Source organism: Taeniopygia guttata, chromosome 1 (assembly GCF_048771995.1).
Source record: "Taeniopygia guttata chromosome 1, bTaeGut7.mat, whole genome shotgun sequence".
Taxonomy (NCBI): Eukaryota; Metazoa; Chordata; class Aves; order Passeriformes; family Estrildidae; genus Taeniopygia; species Taeniopygia guttata.
Window position 1 is genome coordinate 5,160,366 of NC_133024.1, and position 20,830 is coordinate 5,181,195.

Genomic DNA, 20,830 nt, shown 5'->3' on the forward strand with positions numbered 1-20,830 from the left:
CTTGTCCACCAGCACCCACTAGTCCTCATCTTCAGGGCTGCTCTCAATCCATTCTCCCCTCTCATTAGTGGGGAGGGGATCACCCCATTCCTCTACTAACTGTTTAAGACACCCTCTTCTTGTTCAAATGCTCTCCCACCCCACTCTTGGCTGATTTTATCTTCCCCAGCTGGCTTTGGGAGTTCTGGGTTCCTGAAAGAATAATAAAATTAAAAGAAAAGGTAGAAAGGAGGAAAATATAGTAATTTGATGCATTTTAAAGGAATTTTAATGAAAATGGAATTAATGAAAACATTAAAATGTAACAGAAGCTCTAACAGTTTCATTAAGCATCATTTTTGTTAAGATAACCTACAGGTAATGTCTAAACCGCTGACCAAGCCTCACTTTCTTCTAACAACATGTTTAAGGGTCTATTCAACTCATCCACAAGAAACAAAGTGTTATTTAGGTTTGCACCAAGGTTTTAATGTAGCTGCACTTGCCACTTGAGATTTCTAGAGACAGATGAGTCTGTCCCACCCATGACATTAAACCAGATCCTTTATAACTATATCATGTCTGGGTAAGTTGGTAAAGAAGGGACTTTGCTATAGCTCTGGACAAAGGATCAAGCCTCTGTCTCTTCCCTAATCTCAGTTTCATCTTCTGTAATTTGGAGAAAATGGAATAATCTGTGTTTAAGAAGCACTTCAACATCACTCAAAGAAAAGCTGGTGAAAAGCAATGAGCATGTCACAACTGAAACAGAGATTAAAATGCTTCAACTTTTGACTAGTTTTTTGGGTGGGAGCATGCCTCTGTGCCACTCTGAGGCCCCCTGGCTTCCCCTGCCCAGCAGAGGCACGGTGGGATGTGGGGGTCACTCCCCTGGATCTCGAGGAGAGTCGGGGCGCGGCTAAGGCAGAAAGTCACCCTGTCTGCCTTGTGCGGAGGAGAGGTGGCGTCCGAGGAGGTAATGATGGAGCTGACTCAAGGCTGGGAAAACAGTTTCAGGTTTAATCCAGAGCTCCAAATTACAGAGCATGCAGCAGCCAGAAGTAGCCTCGAGGCTTTGGCAGCACCTTAAATACCGGGGCGGTAACAAGGGGAAAGGGACGCCCATTGACCAATGGGGGATTTGGGGGAGTGGAAGGTGAAAGATAGACAGATACAAAAACCAATGGGGGAAACTTAAGGGAGGGAGCCCAGGCCCTCATCCAATCCCTCAACACCCAGGGTAGAAGGTTCTAGAAGAATGGGATGGGGACCTGAGTGATGGACAAGGTATCAGGGAGGGGAGAGGGGAGTGATGAAGCATTTTCAGGGAGATTGGCACTGAGGGAAAGGCGGGAAATCTCAGGGTGGAACCATTGGGAGAAAATAGGGGTGGAGGGGCAAATCATTACAGAACTGTTACAGAAATATAAAAACACAATACAACAGGACCAGGATCATGTCTAGCTGTGTCAGCAGTTTTTTCCAGTTGCTTCTGGAGATGTTGCTGTAATATCCACTTTTTGGCCCAGACAGACATGTCTAGCAGTGTGTTTCATTGAAAGAAAAAAAAAAAAAGTCATATTTTCTGCTGTGGAGAGCTTAAATCTGTGATCCAGAGGTGAAAGAACAGTTTCTTTTTCTTCTCGGTCCCAAGGCATTCCCACACCTGTCCTTTTGAGTAAAAACAGCACCACAACTGGTTTGCTCCCCATTAGGGCATAAGGCCATGTTCCAACACTTGTAGAGGCCTGTGGAAATCTGTATAATAATGTAAAATTGCAAAAGCCTGTATGAAGAAAGAGTCTTGACCAACAAGTCTTGGCTAAGACCTGCAAAAGGGAGCCAAAAGAACCCAAATAAATCACTCTAGCATAGTGCTGAGTGAAAAGAGAATGTTCTCCTGCCTGCCTGCGTTCCCTGTTGAATTAAATAAAGTTATCTACAAGCAAAGAAGGGCTGAGGTGCCTCTTCTTATTGTAACTGAAAGAAAAGCCTGCAAAAAAATCACACTGATAGGTCATGACAGGCATGAGAGAGGAAAATGGAAAATAGCTGAATTGCTGAGATCACTATCTATCCAGATCCATCATCTTACTATTTATATATTCACCTTCTATATATTTTGGTACAAATTCTCTGAATCCTGATTATAGAACTACAAAATGGTCTGGGTTGTAAGGAAGTTAAAGCTCATCCATTTCCAATCCCCTGCCGTGGGCAGGGACACCTTCCACTAGACCACGTTGGTCTGAGCCACATCCTTCCTGCTGCTGAACATTTTCAGGCATGGGGCAGCCACTGCTACACTGGGAAACCTGTGCCAGGGCCTCGCCACCATCACAGCCAAGAATTTCCTCCCAATATCCCATCTAACCCTGCCCTCTGGCAGTGGGAATCCATTCTCCCTTATCCTGCTCCTCCATGACCTTGTCCAAAGTCTCTCTCCAGCTCTCTTGGAGCCTCTTTAGGCACTGGCAGGGGCTCTAAGGTCTCAGGTAGCTCTGAGTGGGGCAGAGGAGCAGAATCACCTGCTCCCGTGCTGCCTATGCTGTGGGATCAGCCCAGACCCGGGGGTGATAAATAAATTTTAAATTTATTTAAAATTGAAATAAATAAACGAATAATAATAAAATCCTTTAGTGCCTCATGGATTATTACAACTGTCAGAGGTAAACATGCAACCACCATAGATAGCCTCAGCCTCAGCAGCTGCTTTGTGACTTGAAATTCTAAATTGTGTCACCAAGTTTCTTGTAAGGAAGAAAAACATAAGCCTCAACCTGATGATACAACTGAGCCCCAGAACAGCCTTTACCTTCACAAGGGCATGTAGTGACACAATCAGGGGATTTTAAACTGACAGAGGGCAGGGTTAGAATGAATTATTGTCTGTGAGGGTGGTGAGGCCCAGGCACGGGTTTCCCAGAGCAGCAGTGGCTGCCCCATGCCTGGAAGTGTTTAAGACCAGGATCAACCTGGTCTAGTGGAAGGTGACCCTGCCCCTTGGCAGGGTGTTGAAACAAGATGTGCTTTAAGGAGCCTTCCAAGCCAAACCATTCTCAGATTCTTTGACTCCCACTACTTGAGCAGTGCAGTGCAGTATCTCACTTCTTTGAAGAGTACTTGTCCTGGAACTTTTTTTTTTCCTCTCTCATCTCACTCACTGAAAATCAGCAAACAGTCCTAAATAATAGATTAGAAAGATCTTGGCTGTGTTCCCACAAGGATGTTTTTCCCAACAAGAAGCCACACACCAGGTGGTGGTTTGGTAATGATTTTGGAAATACGCAGAATAGATTTTCTTAATGTTTTGGGTTGATGCAGGAGATACACAACTTTGTCTGTTATTAACCTGTGTGTCTAGCATGATTATTCTTAACAATAACATCTTTTCAAATACTCTACTCTTACTTCACATGAGTCTGAAAAGCATGGGCTATGGACAGAGAAACACAGATAGGAGCCAGTCCTCCAGCTCTCTGCAGCCAAAACCAATTCACAATAGTTTTAGACTCCTTTTTTTAATATATATACTGAATTTTTAGGGCAATGCCTATTGAATAAATCTTTTGAGAACACACTTATTTTTCCCTTTGCACTTCTATTCAGAGACTGCAGGAATCATTTCCAAGTTGTGGGGCAGATTTGCAATACTCTGAGTCAGAACTTGCTCGGTGTGCAGTTCTGTATCTTTGTTTGTGTACAGCTACTTAGCAGCAGAAAATGCCCTGTTTTGAAAGAATCAGTGTTCAATGTCTTCACCCAGTTGCTTGGATGTATGTAAGAAAGTTCCTGTATTTGGCTTGTCAGAACACATTACACTCCAGTGTAGGGTTTATGTGTCTTTGTAATTACCTTCATTGATTTATAACCATAGAATCATTTACCTGCAGGAGTTAAACCTGTGCTCATGGATTTTCAGGTTTTCTCTTTTAGGGAAGTAGTACTTGTACAAGATTTTTGTTTCAAGGGTTGATCTGTGTCTTAAAAACAGAGGTTTTACAGCTACCAGGGTTGTTTATTAATCCAGTAGTCTGCACAGGCTGCAACCACAGCATCTGAAAAGGGCCCTTTCTCCACAATTTTGACTCCTGAGCCTACTAATATATCCCGTTCAGTTACAAAAGAGGGAGCTGGGAAGGATTCTTTTGATAGATTTCTCAGATGAAATAAAGCGCAAACGCGGTAATATTATATCTGAAAACCATTTATTGATAAAAATGTGTTCCTTCTAAGGGGAGGGGGGGGAGAATAGGAAAAGGAGCAGAGAGGGTCAAAAAGGGTCACAACAGTGGCAACAGTCACGGCTGGATGCTGGCAGCAGCGGCTACAGGGGCTGTTATGAATGAATTTGATTTTTAACCGTTTGTCTGTTTACCACACAGGTCGCTTGTTCATGTATTCACTACTTCCACCCTTGTTCATACTTACCCTATACAAGGTATTAGTCCCCATACCCAGTTGACATCCCAGTTTGACTCCTCTAGTTTCTGTATTCCTTCCTGATGTTGACACCCTTGTTAGAATCCTTTTGTAAAAGACATCTTACCTGTTTGCTCCTCTGTCCCTAATAGTTTGAAACCCTTTTTGTCCCTTGCACTGCGTTGGGTAGTCCAGCAGCTGTTCCCAGAGAAGCCTTCCTGTTTCCCTAGTGCCCATGGTGTCACTAGACACTGGCAGTAGACCCAACATAGATTTAGACAACGAGCAAAAAGTGGAGACTGCACAACGACCCTCACCTATGTATGGAGAAAGTCTTGAGGAACCGGAGAAAGCCCTCAAGACTCCTGAAGCCAGTCAGCATGACTACAGAGGAGCTGGTGCAAAGTAACCCCCTTAGAACAACGAGTTACTGTAGAGTCTTTGGACATATCCTCCGAGGGTGAAGACTCCGATCCTGCCTCAACTGACAGGCTTGTCTACCCCTCCTCTGGGATGTTGCTGTTGGCTCATACATCACCTGAGTGATGAGCTAATCTTGAGCTGAGGGAGAAGAGGTGTGTTCCCACATCCCCACACATTGCCTGCTTCTCTATAGAACTTCAAATAAACCCAAAAGCTGTGTAGCCCAAAGGTATGGAGGTAACTGAGACACAAGCTTACTGGGGAACTAAGCTGAAGAAACAATGAAGATTTAGGTAGTTGCAGCAATTCTACCCTTGGTCCTTCACCCCTTTCCTTAGTCTTGAATTCATGAGCTTCAAAGCTCCCCTTGGTCTCTTCTGTTTCTGGCTGTGGCTTCTGGTAAGATCCTTCAAGTCCTGTTTGTTCTTGTGGGTGCATGGAAGTGTTCTGTCACCCCAGGTTCACATCACTGCCTGTCCATGCTTCTGAGCTAGGTGTTATGATTTTAGGAGCCCAGACTGGTACTTTCCAATGCTCCATCACCAGAGAAGTGCTTGCCATATGAGCAGGAACCAGCCACACTTCAGATATGCAAAATAGGTAAATAAGTGTCAACCAGGGTATCTCTGAACCCATTAACAAATTGTGCGTGGCCATTCTTGCTGTACAAATAACAACCACTGATCACAGAACTGTAGGATCATAAAAACAAGAATGGTTTGAGTTAGAAGGGACATTAAAGATCTTCTAGTCCCAACCTCCTTGCTATGGAGGGACATCTTCCGAGGTTGTTCCAAGCCCCATCCAACCTGGCTTTAAGCACCTCCAGGGATGGGGCAAGCACAGCCTCTCTGGACAGACTATGCCAAGGCCTCATGAGAATTTCTTCTTAACCTCTACTCTAAACCTGTTATTTTTCAGTTTAAAACCATCATACACTTTCTAAAGGGAGCATAACAGGGCAACATTTTACAGATGCATGACGTCATTCTGGGCCAGGTCATTGGCATGGTCCAGTGACATTGGCTTATGTTTTGCCAGGGTGCAAAGACATCCCCTACCATGTCCAGAGCCAGAATGAGCAAGGAGCAATGCCTCCCTCCCCAGGAGACCTCAGCAGAGCCCATGCTGAGGTACCTGTGGACATCTGAGCACCACCGTGATCATTGAACTGGTTGACCTTTGCATATGGAGGATCCATGTGACATGCCCAAAAAATTGTCCAAGCCCCCAGCCCATTGCTTGATTTTCAGCCAATTTGTGCTTTACACCCTTCCTGTTCAAAGAATTTGCTTGGAAAGGGATGTTTGCATGACAGAGCTCTGCAAACCCTGTTCTCTAGAGGGATTTCTGCAGCTATGGGCACCTTAGGAGTACATTGACACATAAAATCACAGAATCACAGAATGGTTTAGGTTGGAAGTGACCGTAAAGATCATTCAGTTCCAACCCTCTGCCATGGGCAGGGACACTTTCCACTAGACCAGGTTGTTCAAAACTCCTACCAACACATCCCTGGGACTTTTGCATCCTGGGACATCTCCAGGAAAGAAACTAAGGAAGAGCAAGCATTTATTTAGCTGGTGGGGCAAAGTCTGAATTTATCCAGACTGTGTTAAAAGCAAATTTGACTGATGAGCTGACCACTGATGAAAGGAAGGGACAAGCAGAGGGTAAAACCCCAATGAGCATGGAATCACAGAATTATTTGGGATGAAAAAGCCCTCCAAGATCATCATGTCCAACCGTTAAACCAGCACTGCCAAGGCCACTACTAAACCCTGTTCCCCATGCCACATCCACATGCCTTTCAAACACTTCCAGAGATGGTGATTCCACCACTTCTCTCAGCAGCCTATTATAATGCCAGACAAATCTCTCAGGGAAGACATTTTCTCTTATATCCAACCTAAACCACACCTGGGGCAAATTGAAGCTGCTTCCTATCGTCCTGTCACTTGTTCCCTGGGAGCAGAGCCCAATCCCCACATGTCAGGGAGTTGAGGAGCATGAAAAGGTTCCCCCAAGCCTCTCCAGCTCCCTCAGATGCTCCTGGTGCTCAGCTCTGGGCACACTCCAGCCCCTCAATGTCCTTGTTGGAGTGAGTGGCCCAGAACTGGAGGTGCATTGGCAGTGCCCAGAGAGAAGGAAATGACACATTTCTTCTGTCCACCTGTTGGATACCGGTCCTGTATCCTTTCTGATGCCACACCCTTTTAGGTATTGTCTGGCATAGGAGCACAAACACTGCAAACCTCCATACTGACTGTACACAGCCACTATTTTTGTAGGATTGGAGCAAAGAGTATTTCCTCTGCAACTCGTTGGTTAATGGTACAACCACTTCAAAGCCCAAAGGGCATCAGTCATTTTCATAGCACTTGCCTTTTTTGTTCATGCAGTTATTTAACATTTAGAGAGGTTTTGAAATGTATCCATTTCTTCCCCTTCTAAACTACACTTACACCTCCTCTTCTTCACAACTGGAAGCAAACTTCAGGCCAAAACTGGAAGAGAGCACTTCACAGTGAGCTTTGCTTTAGAGGGCATTAATTTATTTTTTTTAAAGTCTCACCCTCACTTTTCCCCAGCAGACAAATAGGAAGATTTATGCAAGTCAGGGAGCAAAGATTTCAGCTGTTGGCAGCAAGTCATGGTAGCGCTGCCTAGCTGTAGTCTAAAATTAGAGCACGTAAAAATTAACTGTATGTCCAAAAATTAACTTTGCTCCCTGTGCTGAATGAGCACTATTTCAGTGCACGAGAGAGACCAGGCAAAGAATTACTAATAGACAGTTGACCAGCTCCACTTTTAACCCAATGGCAGGGTGTTTTGTAAAACAAGGATTGGTACACACAGACCAAAAAAGGTAATTTTATTGTTTTTCTTAAATAGGTTTGCTTTCTTTTCTAAGAGGAGTGTGGGAGAATGAGACATTGGAAAGTGGTTAAATATAAGAGGAAAAAGGGGAGAGATTCATGATCTTTTAGGAAGCATCTTACTATATTTCTTTAAAAATGAGCATTTTCAGCTCTTTTCCATGATGATTGCATTTTCTTAAAGCCTTCCCTGAGAAATCCAGAAACCTCTGTGTTTTTTTCTTTGTTTGCAAACAGACAGCCATGGGACAGAACCAGTCTCCAAACACAGGTGGGGAAACTGAGGCACAAATCTTGGAAAGGTGACCACACAGACCATGCATTTCTGGTGAAGCCAAGGCAAGTGCTCCTCTGCACCTCCCTGCCTCCATCCCAGCTCTCAGCCAGACAAATTCTTAACAAAAACATCATACACCCTCCATCCCCTGGGCACAGCAAGGGCCAATAAGCAAAGCTTTAAATCTATTAGCCAAGGCTGTCCTTCTCCCCTGGCCTTCCAGCCAGTCAGACCTCTCAAGGGCCCTCCACCACCCTGGGCATGACAGGTATTGCCCCAAATCCTGTGCAGGATCCATCAGTCCCAAGATCATAAAGAAAAAATATATTTAAAGAAGTAGAAATTTACCCAACAGATTACTTGCAATTTGCAAGGACATATCCAAGAATTGCCTCATGGAATTAGCCCATCCTGTGCTTTTCAGCTTCCAAGGATTTTACCAATTGCAGCAAACCTCCCTGAGAGCTTTGGGGCCCCTCCAGCAACAGCACCCTTTGGAGAGAAACACAGAGACTGGGAAATCCTCCCTTTGCTCCAGATTCCTGCAATCCTCCATGCAGGTTTCAGCCATGCACCGAGCACAGGATGACTTAAAGCAGGAAAGAAGGAAAGATACACCCCAGGCTTGCAAAGCAGCCTGGTGAGAAGAGACCACCTTGCTACATAGCAGAGACACAAGTTCCCCACTGCTCACAGGCACTTGGTTTCTCAAGGTTGTAGCACATCATGTTTTGGGTATGTCTGCTCGATGAAAAACAGTTGTGGGTTGTTTCTTAGGAGACTGTCTCCCTTAAGCTGGTGTATTTCTGCTCCATGTTGTTGGCTGCTTGTCTGTAGTTTTTTAGAAAGGGAGGATGGATCCCTTTTACGGGAGGATGCTTGTGGCCTTTTTATGACATTAGGAAGGGTTCCTTAGGACTGCAAACTGGGAGGTGTAGTTTGGAGGCAACAGACATTGGTTTGTTATTAAGTTCATGTCTACATCTAGGAATTTGCCTCAGCAGGAGGAGAAGAGGTGAAGACTGCACATGGATGACCCCCAGCGTGTGTATCTCAAAGGAGAAAAGGAAGGGGATATGCATGAGAGCACAGGGATGGGGGAGATCTTCCAGCGGACTTCCAATGCTAAGAGAGAGCTGGGGAGGGACTTTGGCCAAGGGCTTGGAGTGACAGGACAGGAAGGAATGGCTTCCTACTATTGGGGGTTGGGTTTTTTCTTTTCTTTTCTTGTTAAGTGTGTAATTTTTTTCCCATTGAGTTCCTGAGAAGCACTGATGGCTACATGCTTGAGATGGTGGGGAGGGTGAACTACCCTCGGGTTTTTTGGGAGTTTCTCTGGGGGGGAAATTCAGATGCAAAGAGACAAAGTATAGAACTCTTAGAGCAAAGTGGCAGGACCTACCTGTTTTTCTCCTGACGTTCCTTCTGCAGCCTGGCACTTAAGAATCCTAAAGTCATAGAGTCATAGAATACTTTAGGTTGGAAAAACCCTCTAATATTATTGAGTCAAACCAATCCCCTAGCATGGCCAAGTGCAACACCAAACCATGTCCCCACGTGCCACATCCACACACCTTTCAGTTTCAGGAATGGTGATTTCACCACAATGTCTGACTGCCCTTTTGGTGAAGACATTTTCCTTGATATCCAATCTAAATCCCCACAACTTGAAACTGTTTTCTCTTGTGCTGTCCCTTGTCCCATGGGAGAAGAGCACAACTTCCACCTGGCTCCACCCTCCTTTCAGGGAGTTGTAGAGAGGAGCCCTGAGCCTCCTTTTCTCTAGGCTGAGCCCCCTGTAGGTCCTTCATACACTCCTCATAGGACTTGTGCTCCAGTTCCTTACCCAGCTCCATTGTCCTTCTCTGGACACCCTCCAGCACCTCTTGCTGCTGAAAGAACCCAAAAGATCCTGCTTGGCAGGGCTCTGGTGCCAAACCACCTTTTTCTCTGAGTCTTTGACTTATGCATGCTTGGATATTCTATGCTGGCTCTTGAATTTCAAAGCACATCTCTAGAAGCCATGCATGGTTGAAAATACCTCCTCATTATAAATGAAGAAGGATCTTGCAATAGAAATTCCTCTCCTTCCCTCAGGATGGCAGCTAACACACCATCCCCACTGCGCTTTGCATGTTGCATGGCAGAAAGGGTTTGTGGACAACCTGTGGGAGGCTGAATCTTAATTCCTCCTGGGTCAGCCAATCTGAGCAATAACCTGAGCCTCCCCACTGTGTTAGAATAGCTTGAAATGTGGAAAGCATATAGTTTCTATAATATTTTTTACAGCCCTGCTACTGCAGGAATTGATGTAGAGATTCCATGTGATGGACTAGAGCTGCCTGAGTGTGCCATGCTGTTAAATTAGGGGTTGTCACCAAAGGGGTACCGGGGACAGACAAAGGTGATGCAAAGACTCCATCATCAGAAGGCATGAAAAAGCACTTTATTATTAGAAATCCACAGTTCTATAGAAACAAAGGTGGACCTAAGAACCTGATTGGTCTTTAGGAATCTTCTCTCACCTATTGGTCAAGAAGGGACAACTCCTTCTTGTAAACATCTTTGACAAACAGAGATTGCCTGCCAGGTGAAGAGATTGAGATAATAATTGTTTCAATTCTTTCTCTGAGCTTTCTCAATGCTTCCCAGGAAAATCCTGGGAGAGCTATGTCTCTCTCTGTTCAGAGGATATGTGATTACCACAGGGGGTTGGTTACATCACAATCAAGTATAAAACTATAAAAAACTAAGAATTAACAAAGCCTGCAGGAAGAGGTGCCAGCTTTATTTCACAACTCCTGCAAATCCCAGTAGAGTTGCTCCACACATGCATGTGGGCTGCAGGACCAGAGAGACTCAGTCTTGCAACCCTTTATTCACCAGGGAGTCACGCTGACTGCAACCAGACTGTTTCTGCAGATGCTCCCTGTGCACTCCACAGCTGCAGGAAAAGGCGAGGAAATGCAGAATAAGAATGGCACTTCTTGGTGCCATCTGCAGGCTGAAGGACAAAAAACTAATCTAGTCACCTGAGGTTGTCTTTATTCTCTACAGAACCTTTCATTGACTCTTTATCTCAGCCCGCATTTCTGGAATGTTCTAAGAAAAGTTTATTATAGAATCAGAGAATGGTTTGGGTTGGAAGGGACCTTGAAATATCATCGATTCCAACTCCCCCTTCTTCCATGGGCAGGGACATTTTTCAACTAGACCATGTTGCAGGTCTTTTCAGCGATCTGCCACATAAGAAATTTCTTGGTCAAATAGGGACCAGTGTTTTGAGGACACCTGAAAACGGATCGACAACAGCTTTGGGGTATAAATGGAGGGAAATCCTCCTTTCACAGGCCATTTTCTATCAGCTCTTTTGTGCTGAAGTGCTTTCAGACTCATGGAAGTCCTCATAACCCTGTGTTGTCCACTTCCAGAAGTTGAGATGATCACCAAAATATACAAGTCTGTGTACACTCAAGCAACAAGTCTGATAGAGATTATTATGGAGATGTTAGTGGATCCAACTCATCAAATAAACATGGTTTAGCCATGGTTTGGCCTGAAAAACTGTGGATTGAGAAGACATGACATGTGATGACATGAAGACAGACAGAGAAGGGAATAACCTTATCTTCATTCACATACTGGATGGAGGTAGAAAGCCATGAGCCAAAGTACATACTTGAGAATTTGAGTTACAATTTGCTTTAGAGAAAATTAGGGAATAGGAAGGTTGTGGCATCTTTATCATAGAAAGTCTTCAAGAGCATATTAACACAATGTCTGCCCGGTGACATATGAGATGGATGGACTTGATCCTTCCTTGAAATAAAGGGCATGCCCCCACTGATCTCTTAATACTCCATCCCAGCCCTGTTTTGCTATGACTGCAGTCCTGGGAGCAGTAATATCAGCTACATCGTCACCTCCACTGCTCTAAGAGGATTTCCCGCAGGATGTGCCTTAGCTAATAGGCTTCGGAGGATCTTTCATGAGGCCAGTTTTAGCATGACCCGCTAGGAAGTGATGAATATTTCTTCCTTCTTAACAGACACCAGTGTCCAGTTGTTGTGTTGCACCAAGTGGTTTGTTCCATATCTTCCCCTCTTCCCCCAGAACCTTGTGGTGGTGGTCTTAGCCCAGGTTACTTTTTCCTGTCACTTGTATCCCATTGGCCATGGCCCCTTTTCCTCTGCCCCCCATTCCCCCGGGTTTAAAATCTCCCACCACCAAGCACTCACTCTCTTGCCCCTCTGGGACACCGCCTTCTTTCCCAGGCAGCTCCTATCAAGGGATTATTATAGGTAAAAATGATCAAGCCAAATTAATAATTAATAAAATAGATTTTTATTTCACAACCGAAATTCAGTCTAAGATACCCACAAAAAGGACAGTGCCAAGCCCAGGATCGGCCCTGGGTGAAACACAGATCCCACCTCTACAGCATCAGATCTCCTATGTTCACCCTGACTGTTCTGTCCAAGCAGTTCTTATACCATCTATTCTGCCTGAGGCAGGATTTCTTTTCCTCTTTTCAGAGATTCACATATTCATGTCGTTTCTTTTCTCTGCACGGAGCTGAACAAAACCACAAGGGATGTATGGCAATCATCAAGTTACTGGAACTTGGCATTGAGATGTGTCTTCCTGATGGCTCTGTCTATCTCAGTCTTAGATATTTATTGAATATTCATCTCCTGGATCCCCTTGGAGAAGGACCCATCTCCAGAGGAGCCACATTCATTCGCTTGCAAATTAGGTCCTCTCTGCTGCCAGCTGTGGTTTTGAAATAACCCTGAAGCAATCTCCTGATTCCAGCTTGTGTGCTTAAGAAACCTTATAAGAATATTTCTTACCAACATAACGTATTTTATATATCTATTTCTCATAAGCACAAATTATCCAAAATACACATAACCGAATAAAGTGGGACTCTCATCCCGAGAGGAAAGACTGCCTCCCGTCTTTTACTTTTGTCCTTGTGAGACTGAGAGGGGCCGGGGGTCCAGAGCTGGATCAGACCCCAGAGGCCCCAGGATCAATCTTACATCCAATGGCTTTGCTTGTTACTGGGTTTCATTACTTCTAATGCTTCTAATACTTCTAATGCTCTGCACTGGTCAATACAAATGAAAGTGAAGTGGTAGCTGGCCTCCTTACCCAACTAAAGCTTTCAACAAAGATTAACCTTGCCTGCTGCTCCAGCCATGGCCAGCCCTAAAATTTGGCAAGGAAGAACAAGAAGCATATCCCATTATCATCAGCGTGGTGTGTCAGGGCTGCACTGACCTCTGTGCTGCTGCTCTCAGTGAGATGTGAAATCCATTCCATCTCAGTCTTTGGCCAAAGGATGTGGACATCCCAGACACAAGGAGGTCTGATCCAACATAATGGCAAGAGTTTCTACAAGGGAACTGAGGCCAAATAGAGGCCAAATAGCAGGCTGAAAAGGAAGGGGAAGAGAAATAGAGACAAACAGAGATGGCCACTGAAAGAGGAGGTGGGGCTGTAGTGACTCCTGAATCATGGGGCTAATGTGGAGAGGATTATTTCTGTGTCATTTGGACTTTCCAAGGAAGGGAGTAATTTTTGAACCTAAATACCTATCAAATTTGGCTATCACTTCTTTATTTCTGATTTTTAAATAATAATTTAGCCATTCTGCTTTGCTTGCTTTAAAATAATTGTAATTTCAACTTGTTTGGCCTCTGTCTTCCTAGATTGATATTCTTCTTTCTTTCCCTCTATGTTTAAGTACAAGTATTCATAGAAAAGAGGATTGATTCAGATTAGATATAAAGAAGAAATTTTTTACAATGCGGGTGGTGAGCTATTCTATGATTCAGGAGGATTTGGGTCTCAACTTTGCTATAGTCTTCCTCTGACCAGCCACAAATCACATGGAACTAGGTGATCTAGAAATCTGGGCCACAGGTCATGCTTGTTCTTGCTCTCTGGCCTTGTGACATTCATGATCTTGGGTTGACAGTAGGCCAGCATGAATAGAGGGGTTAAAGTAGCTCCCATTCTACCTCTCCAGGGGTTATAGATCCTATTTACTTGTAAAGTGTTTAACAGTTCCTGGAAGCAAGGCACACTGTGGGATTTGTAGGTAATGTCAAAAACATAGCATGGAAAAATCTGCTCATTCCCTCCTCTGAGGGATATACTGATTCTGGCAAGTGAGCATCTCCAGATTTTGGGGTTCCTGATGAGGAAAATGAGGTGCTTAGCCTTCCTAGGAGATCCTGCCAAATGGCATCTTAGAGGTTCTCCCTCTCAGAAGGTACAAGCTAAGTTCTTTGTAAATAATTCTGAAAATCTGACCTCACAGCCCTGTTTACATGCTCTTGACAATGCAACACTGCTCTCCCAGTTCAGAGTACTCTGATGTGCAGGTGAGTTCCTCAGCATCCACATGCACCTTGTCCATGAAGCTTTTGTTTGCGATGAGCAGCTAAGTTCTGTCCTTGCTGGCAGTGGTGAAAATAAAAGCACTGCTTGCTAGCACTTGTTCCCTTTCAATTCTAGGGGATCAGAAAACTTTCTTCACCAAGAATTAAACATTATTTTTTTCCTTTGCATTATTTTTCTTCTGTGCATGCACAATTTTCTGTGAATGCATGGTATTCTGTGCATTCATAGTTTTCTGCAAGCATTTCATGGACCCAAGTGATTTCAAATCCTTCCTGTAGCGCTTTCTGTATGTAATTTTCTGTACGTCTTGAATTGGTCATTGAAATCATGTTTTTTGCTGTATTTTGCTGGCTTCTTGTAATTTAATAAAATAGGAATCCCTTTAGCTCACAGGAATTATTTTGTATCCTGACACCCAAGATGCTGGTTCACAACTACCTGATTTTACAGGTGCTTTCCCACCTGATAAGTGCATTCTCTGTTTTGAAGGTCATATGTTGCCTGAAACACACAAACCCCCTGTGCCCCAGAGACATGGTGGCTCAGTAGGTTGCCAGGCCAAATTTAATGGCTTAGCATCTCCTGGCTGGGGTCAGGATGTGGGTAGGAGTAAAACCAAGCACAAGCTTGAAAAATGGATAAATCATACCAAATAATTTCTTAAATCAAATATATACTCTCCTACCTTGTTGGTGATTGTAGATTATTTCTTCACTGATGGGTTTTTGTAATCTGAACAGGATGGTTTGCCAAAATCCTGTATCAGATGTTTTCTCCAAGAAAGATTGTGTCAAGAGGTGAGCTCACATGATGGGAGATGCAGAAGAGAATTCATTGGTTACAAGTCAGACAGAACTAACAGATTATCCCAAAAAATATGTGTCAATATTCATGAGGAGACCCATGCTTTCTAAATGTTTTAAATGTTATGTTCCAAATGTTTGAATTGAAAAGGAAACAAAAAAAAAAAAGGTAATTTCTTGATTTGATTTAGTGTTTTTTTGTTTTTTTTTTTTTTTTTAAATGCAAAGTGATGGGTTTCAGATGCACTTGAAATTTTATTTCCTTTATTGAAAGGTATGCCATAAGGGAGGGATGTTTAGCATTTCGGGATTTTATTGAATTATAGGCAGTAAATCTTTCCCTGAGCAGAAACAACACATTTTTCTGCAACAGAATAAAACCTTTTAATTTTGTTACCAAGAGCAGACAATCTTTGAATCCCATTCTCAGGGCAACAAAACAACTTTGCAGCAGTAGAGCTGCAGAAGGGCTAAAAAGCATTTTTTGCTTGGCTTTCTTCCTCTTGGAGAATTAGTCCATATTTTGTATTCATCAGTCATCAGAGGTTTTCTTCTGAGCCTCATGATCTGAACCTGCTAAGTAAGGCAAATCCAGATTAGAGCCTCTCACAACAGAAATACAGGAGAGATCAAGAGGGAAGAGGTGGGAGGAAGAGACAGGCAGGAGGGGAATACTGAATCACCACGCTTTTATTTCTCATTGTATTTTCCAATTCAGAATTTCCACAAAAGTCCCAAAAAGGGACAAATTTGACATTTCTGCAAGAAAGGCAATTGGATATATCTCTTCTTCTTGGGCTTCTCAGATGAAAACCAGCTGAGTAAGTAGGGAGTGGACATGCTGGAAGGAAACATACAGTGTTGTTTTAACTTTAAGTGATCCTTATTTTGAGTGACAGCTTGAAGGTCCCTCAGTTGAGGGTACCTTGGAGGTAACTCCAATTAAACCAGTTTCAAGCTGAAGAGTCAAACCTAAACATTGTTTGGTTTGGTTGATCTGAGCACTTTTCTTTCCTTTAAGCTTCTCCTGCCTTGTGTACCATCAGAGGAGTTTTAATCCTCCAGACAGCTCTGTGTGAAATATTCGCCCCTTTTTGTGCTGAAATAGCAGAAAAGCTTCTTGGTTTATAGTGTTTTCCTCAGAGACAGCTCTGGTTTCTTGAATGGGACCTCTCACTGTACTGAGCTCCCTGAATTAGGATGAGGATGCCTGTGAATTGTTCTTATTGTTATATTTAACACAAGCCCAGGCACTGACCTGGGTTATATAGGTCCCTGACGCATCAAAAGGGTATTTTTCAGTCTGTGAGATAAAACTGACCTTCAAGGAAGCCAATTACGTACAGCCAACACTCTCCTTTGATTCCTCCTCTCCAGCACTGTGGTCCTTCTTCACCTTTAGATCTCTTTGACCGCCTTAACAACTTCCAGACAGCTCCAGCATCCTCCTTCCCATGCCTCCCTGAGGTTTTTTCCTGACCACCCATTTTCTGCCTTTTCTCTCTTTCAGAATGGTATCCAAGCCAGGAAGATGATGGGCCAGCCCACCTCTCAAGTAGGTGTATCTCTAGGTGGATGGCCATGTAAAAAGAAAGGCAGAAGAAAGGACAGAGAAAAAAAAAATTGGAGCTATGGTAAAGCTTGGATGGTGATGAGCTCCAAGAGAAAAGGGTGGGAGATACATTTTTTTGGTTTGTTTCTGGTGCAGAAAATCTTCCTCCTGCTTGGACACCTCTTAATTTAGTCCTTAACTAAGAATAAAACAAAAAGAAAAAAAATAAATCATAGCATGAGACCTGTTTTATTGGACTGGATTAAGTGTGGTATTATAGAAGTGTTTAGAATATTGAGCACGACTTCATTAAATTCTTCCTTACTGCTGCTTGTTTTCTGGGAATGGGAGGCATTTCCAGGGGGTTATTCAGATTAAGAATCTGGTGGAATCCTTGCAGCCTTGGTCAGGACCGGAGGCAGGAAAAGGAAATAAACCCCAATTATGACCTGGTATTGGCAGCAGAGACAGAGTTTTCAATTTTTAAACAAGTTTTTCTTGTTAAATGTACTTTTTGAAGTTTCAAGAACAAAAATGAAGTGCATGTGATCTGTAGGATTTTTGGTGGCTGCTCTCAAGTGGGGAATAGACTGTGAGGAAGAGAAAGAAATGAAAGGAGGGAGAAAGAAGAACATGAAAGTATCAGAGCACTGTAAGGGTGAACTGAGCAGATGGCTTCCTGCCACCTGAAACTTCCACTCTGCAAAATCACATTAAGTTAAAAGTCTAATGAAATTCTAGGTATCAAAAAGAAGCATCTACTTAGAGCCTTGATCACCTGCCAAATGTGGCTCCCTCAAACCCCAATGGATATTTCCAGCCTGAATTACACTTCCATTCCCCCATGTCCTAGTCATGCTCCTCTTTCCTAAGAAAATGATTTTGTTCTTGTGTGATTAAATTATTTGAGGGATCCGGATGTCTGAGACTGTGCTATGGGAAACCAGGGGTTGAGCCAGTGAGGAAGCTCAGCCTGACTGAATATGGAGAGTGGAGCTGCCAATGCTCCATCCCAGCTCTGGTGGTGTGACTGCCAAGAGTGGCTTCTGGTTTCTTTATAATAATTAGAAATATTTTATAGCTCCAATACGTATTTCTAATGGAACTTATTTAATTTATTTTGTGCAAGTGGGCTATGGCATCATGCTGCTGAGGGTGCTTGGCATCATGCTGGACCTTTCTGATAAACTGCTTCAGGTGGTGAGAAAAGAGCCCAGAGCAATTAAAAACATGAAGAACACCAAACAAACAATGTTCATTTATTGATCTAGATGAATTATATTTTTAAAAACATATGCCTTCATCACAAATTATGGCTCATTGTCCCATTTCAAAATGAAAATAATGCAAAGGAAATAATTTAAATAATTCAGAACTGCCTGGAAATATCTGTATAAACTGGCATCCATGCCAGACTGGAAGTGTTATTTTTGTGCTGAGGAGTTTCAATTGTGCTGACCACAGATGGGTTTTTTTCCTTCTCTTTTATATATTTTATGTGTTCTACATGGAGAAAAAATGAAAAACCTGTCTCTACACCCATGCAAATACTGGGAAAATCAAGCTGTGTTACTGGGAAAATCAGACTATGTGTTGACTGTGACTATGTTGAGGTTGTGAAGTAGTTCCAGAGAGGGGGGAAACTTGGGGCTTGATCTCCATGGTTTCACCTTGCTTAAGGCACTCTATATAAATTCCAGGTGGCTGTCTTCTGGGACATTATATTTAGCTTTGTGCTTCTCAAAGAGCTTGGACAACTCATCTAGGTATTTTTGATGGAGTTGATCAACTTCTTCTTCAGAGGGTCTGTGCTTCTTCTGCACTGGAATTGGCTTCCCAACTGGAAAAGAAGTACAGTTGTTAGAAGGAGCCAGTGTCAGGTACCTCTGAACACTTTGCTCACCCTAGCAGAGAGCTGAGGTCAGCCTGATAGTAAAAGGGTTTTAAAATTATGGGGATTTAGGGTTAGAAGGAAAATTAAGCTTAGTAGGCCCTGAAAAAAATACCCTGGGTACATGTAGGCCTTGTAGCTTGCTAGAACTGCACCTGTGTAGCTAGTACATGATAAATTATATAATTGTTAGATATGATGATTGTTTAGTAATTAAATATAATTACTGTTTAATTGTAAGAATAATCATGAGAAACTGTGGTCAGGGGCCTAAGAAAGATCACGAGAAACTCATGCTTGAATAAAGTCAATGTATACGATAGAACAATATAAGTTTAATAATTAATATGTAAGTTATATAATGATAGAATATAAAATGCATTCAGCTTGAAAGCCATGTGGGAGTCAGATTTGGGTCTGTACCCCTGATTCCCAGAGATCTCAATAAAAGCACCTCCAGATAATCATATCCTGTGATTCTGTGTGTTCCTGAACGCTGACAAGCCTATCCAGGATGGACAGGTCAGTGTGACCAGTTATTTCCTGGAGCCTGGGAGACAGCACAGCCAAGGAGGGATGGTGGCTCAGAGCCTGACCAAGCTCTTGGTCTCCAGGGTCACACTGGGCCTTGCCTTAGTTTACCCATCTGCAAAGTTGGCTAATGTCAAAGACCCTCTGTGTAGCCTTTTGAAGTAAGAAGTGCTGCATCCCAATGCAGTCCCAAGAGCTGCTTCTCACATCAGATGTGCTGCAGATAAACACAATATAAAGACAGGATAATATCTGGGTTGGGTTTTCCATGTTTCCATATGGTCCTGGGAATCTGCATTGAAAATGAGGAAAATGAGGAAGCCCCACACTATTTAAACACACTTGCACTGAAGGTGCTTCCACTTTGCTCAGATTAAAGACTCTGTGAAATATCTGATTTTTAATAGGAACCAAGTACTTACTTATCTTTTAAAAATCACATTTTATTCAACAGAAAATCTAGTTATTTTGATTCCTATCTCTAGAAGAGCCTTCCCATCTCCCAGAGCTACCAGGAGCAGGGGACAGAGAAGACAGAGAAGATCCATGAGATTCTTTTGCTCTGGTCTCTTACTCAAATTGTTTTTCTCAAGTGACAGAGGGTTTCAACATGTTATAAGGCTATTCTTCATCCAATTAGTAAAGAGCCTGTGTGATACTACACACCTTATAAAACCATTGAGACAATCCAAACAGGTTGTAATACAATTAGAAGTAATTGCTTGTTGTCAAACTTAATCAGCGGTGTAAGCTCTAACCATTCCAAACAGCATTTTAAATTAAATTAATTCACAGAGCATCAGCCACACTGGTGGAACAAGCATGGAGATGTTGAAAAACTTATTCAAAACCAAAGATTTTATTGAAATTTGGTCTCCCATGGACATGGACTCTGGTGAAAATGGTTCATTTTCCTCACATGCAAATAGGTTTGGATTTGCAGATGTGTCTGCACAGGACAGTAAGCAAAGCTGCAAACTGCATGAGTGTTCAGAGAATCACAGAATGGTTTGGCTTGGGAGTGAAATAAAGATCATCTCATTCCACCCCCCTGCCTTGAATAGGGACACTCTCCACTGGACCAGGTTGCTCTAAACCCTCTCTCAGCTGCCCTTGAACACTTCCAGAGAAGAAGGGCAACCACAGCTTCTCTGGGCAACCTGTGCCAGGGCCTCACACCCAAGAATTTCTTCCTAATATCCATCTAACCCTGCCATCCTGTTACTCCATGCCCTTGTCCAAAATCCCCCTTCAAATTCCCTTCAAATTCCACCTTTCTTGGAGGCCCTTTAGGCACTGGCAGGGGCTCTAAGGCCTCCCCAGAGCCTTCTCTTCTCCAGGTTGAGCATCCCCAGCTCTCCCAGCCTGTCTCCCCGTGGTATCTAGCAGCTCCCCATCCTTCTGGTGTTCTTGCCCTAGAGCTGGAGGCAGCACTGCATGAGGGGGTCTCACCTGAGTGGGGCAGAGGGGCAGAATCCTCTCCCTTGACCTGCTGGTCCTACTTGTGTTTGTAAAACTGCCTTGGAAGATGTTTCGTGCAACCTTATTGCAGTGCTTTTTGTGGTATTGGGGTTGTCTGCATCTCACAGGAGTGATAAGGTTGGCCACATTTGCTCTGGGGCTTTTCCCAGCACAGCCCAGATGGGCTGGGATTTGTCA

The 20,830-nt window shown here is 43.4% G+C and overlaps 1 protein-coding gene across 5 annotated transcripts in view; it reads right to left on the minus strand.

Annotated features, from left to right (window-relative positions):
- Positions 1–12,301: 12,301 nt before the first annotated feature.
- The window catches only part of MOGAT2 (monoacylglycerol O-acyltransferase 2), a 29,648-nt gene continuing 21,119 nt past the window's right edge, over positions 12,302–20,830 (minus strand). Inside the window, exons 6-7 of one of the 5 annotated variants that reach the window (XM_072922067.1) lie at positions 18,420–18,589; positions 12,302–15,770 (exon numbers count right to left, since the gene is read on the minus strand). In XM_072922067.1, the coding sequence (XP_072778168.1) occupies positions 18,435–18,589 (155 nt within the window). In that variant the 3' untranslated portion in view covers positions 12,302–15,770; positions 18,420–18,434. Of the gene's footprint in view, positions 15,774–15,869; positions 16,039–16,979; positions 17,151–17,980; positions 18,590–20,830 lie in introns of those variants that run through there. The other 4 variants (XM_072922145.1, XM_072922197.1, XM_072922115.1 and 1 more) reach the window with 4 other exon arrangements.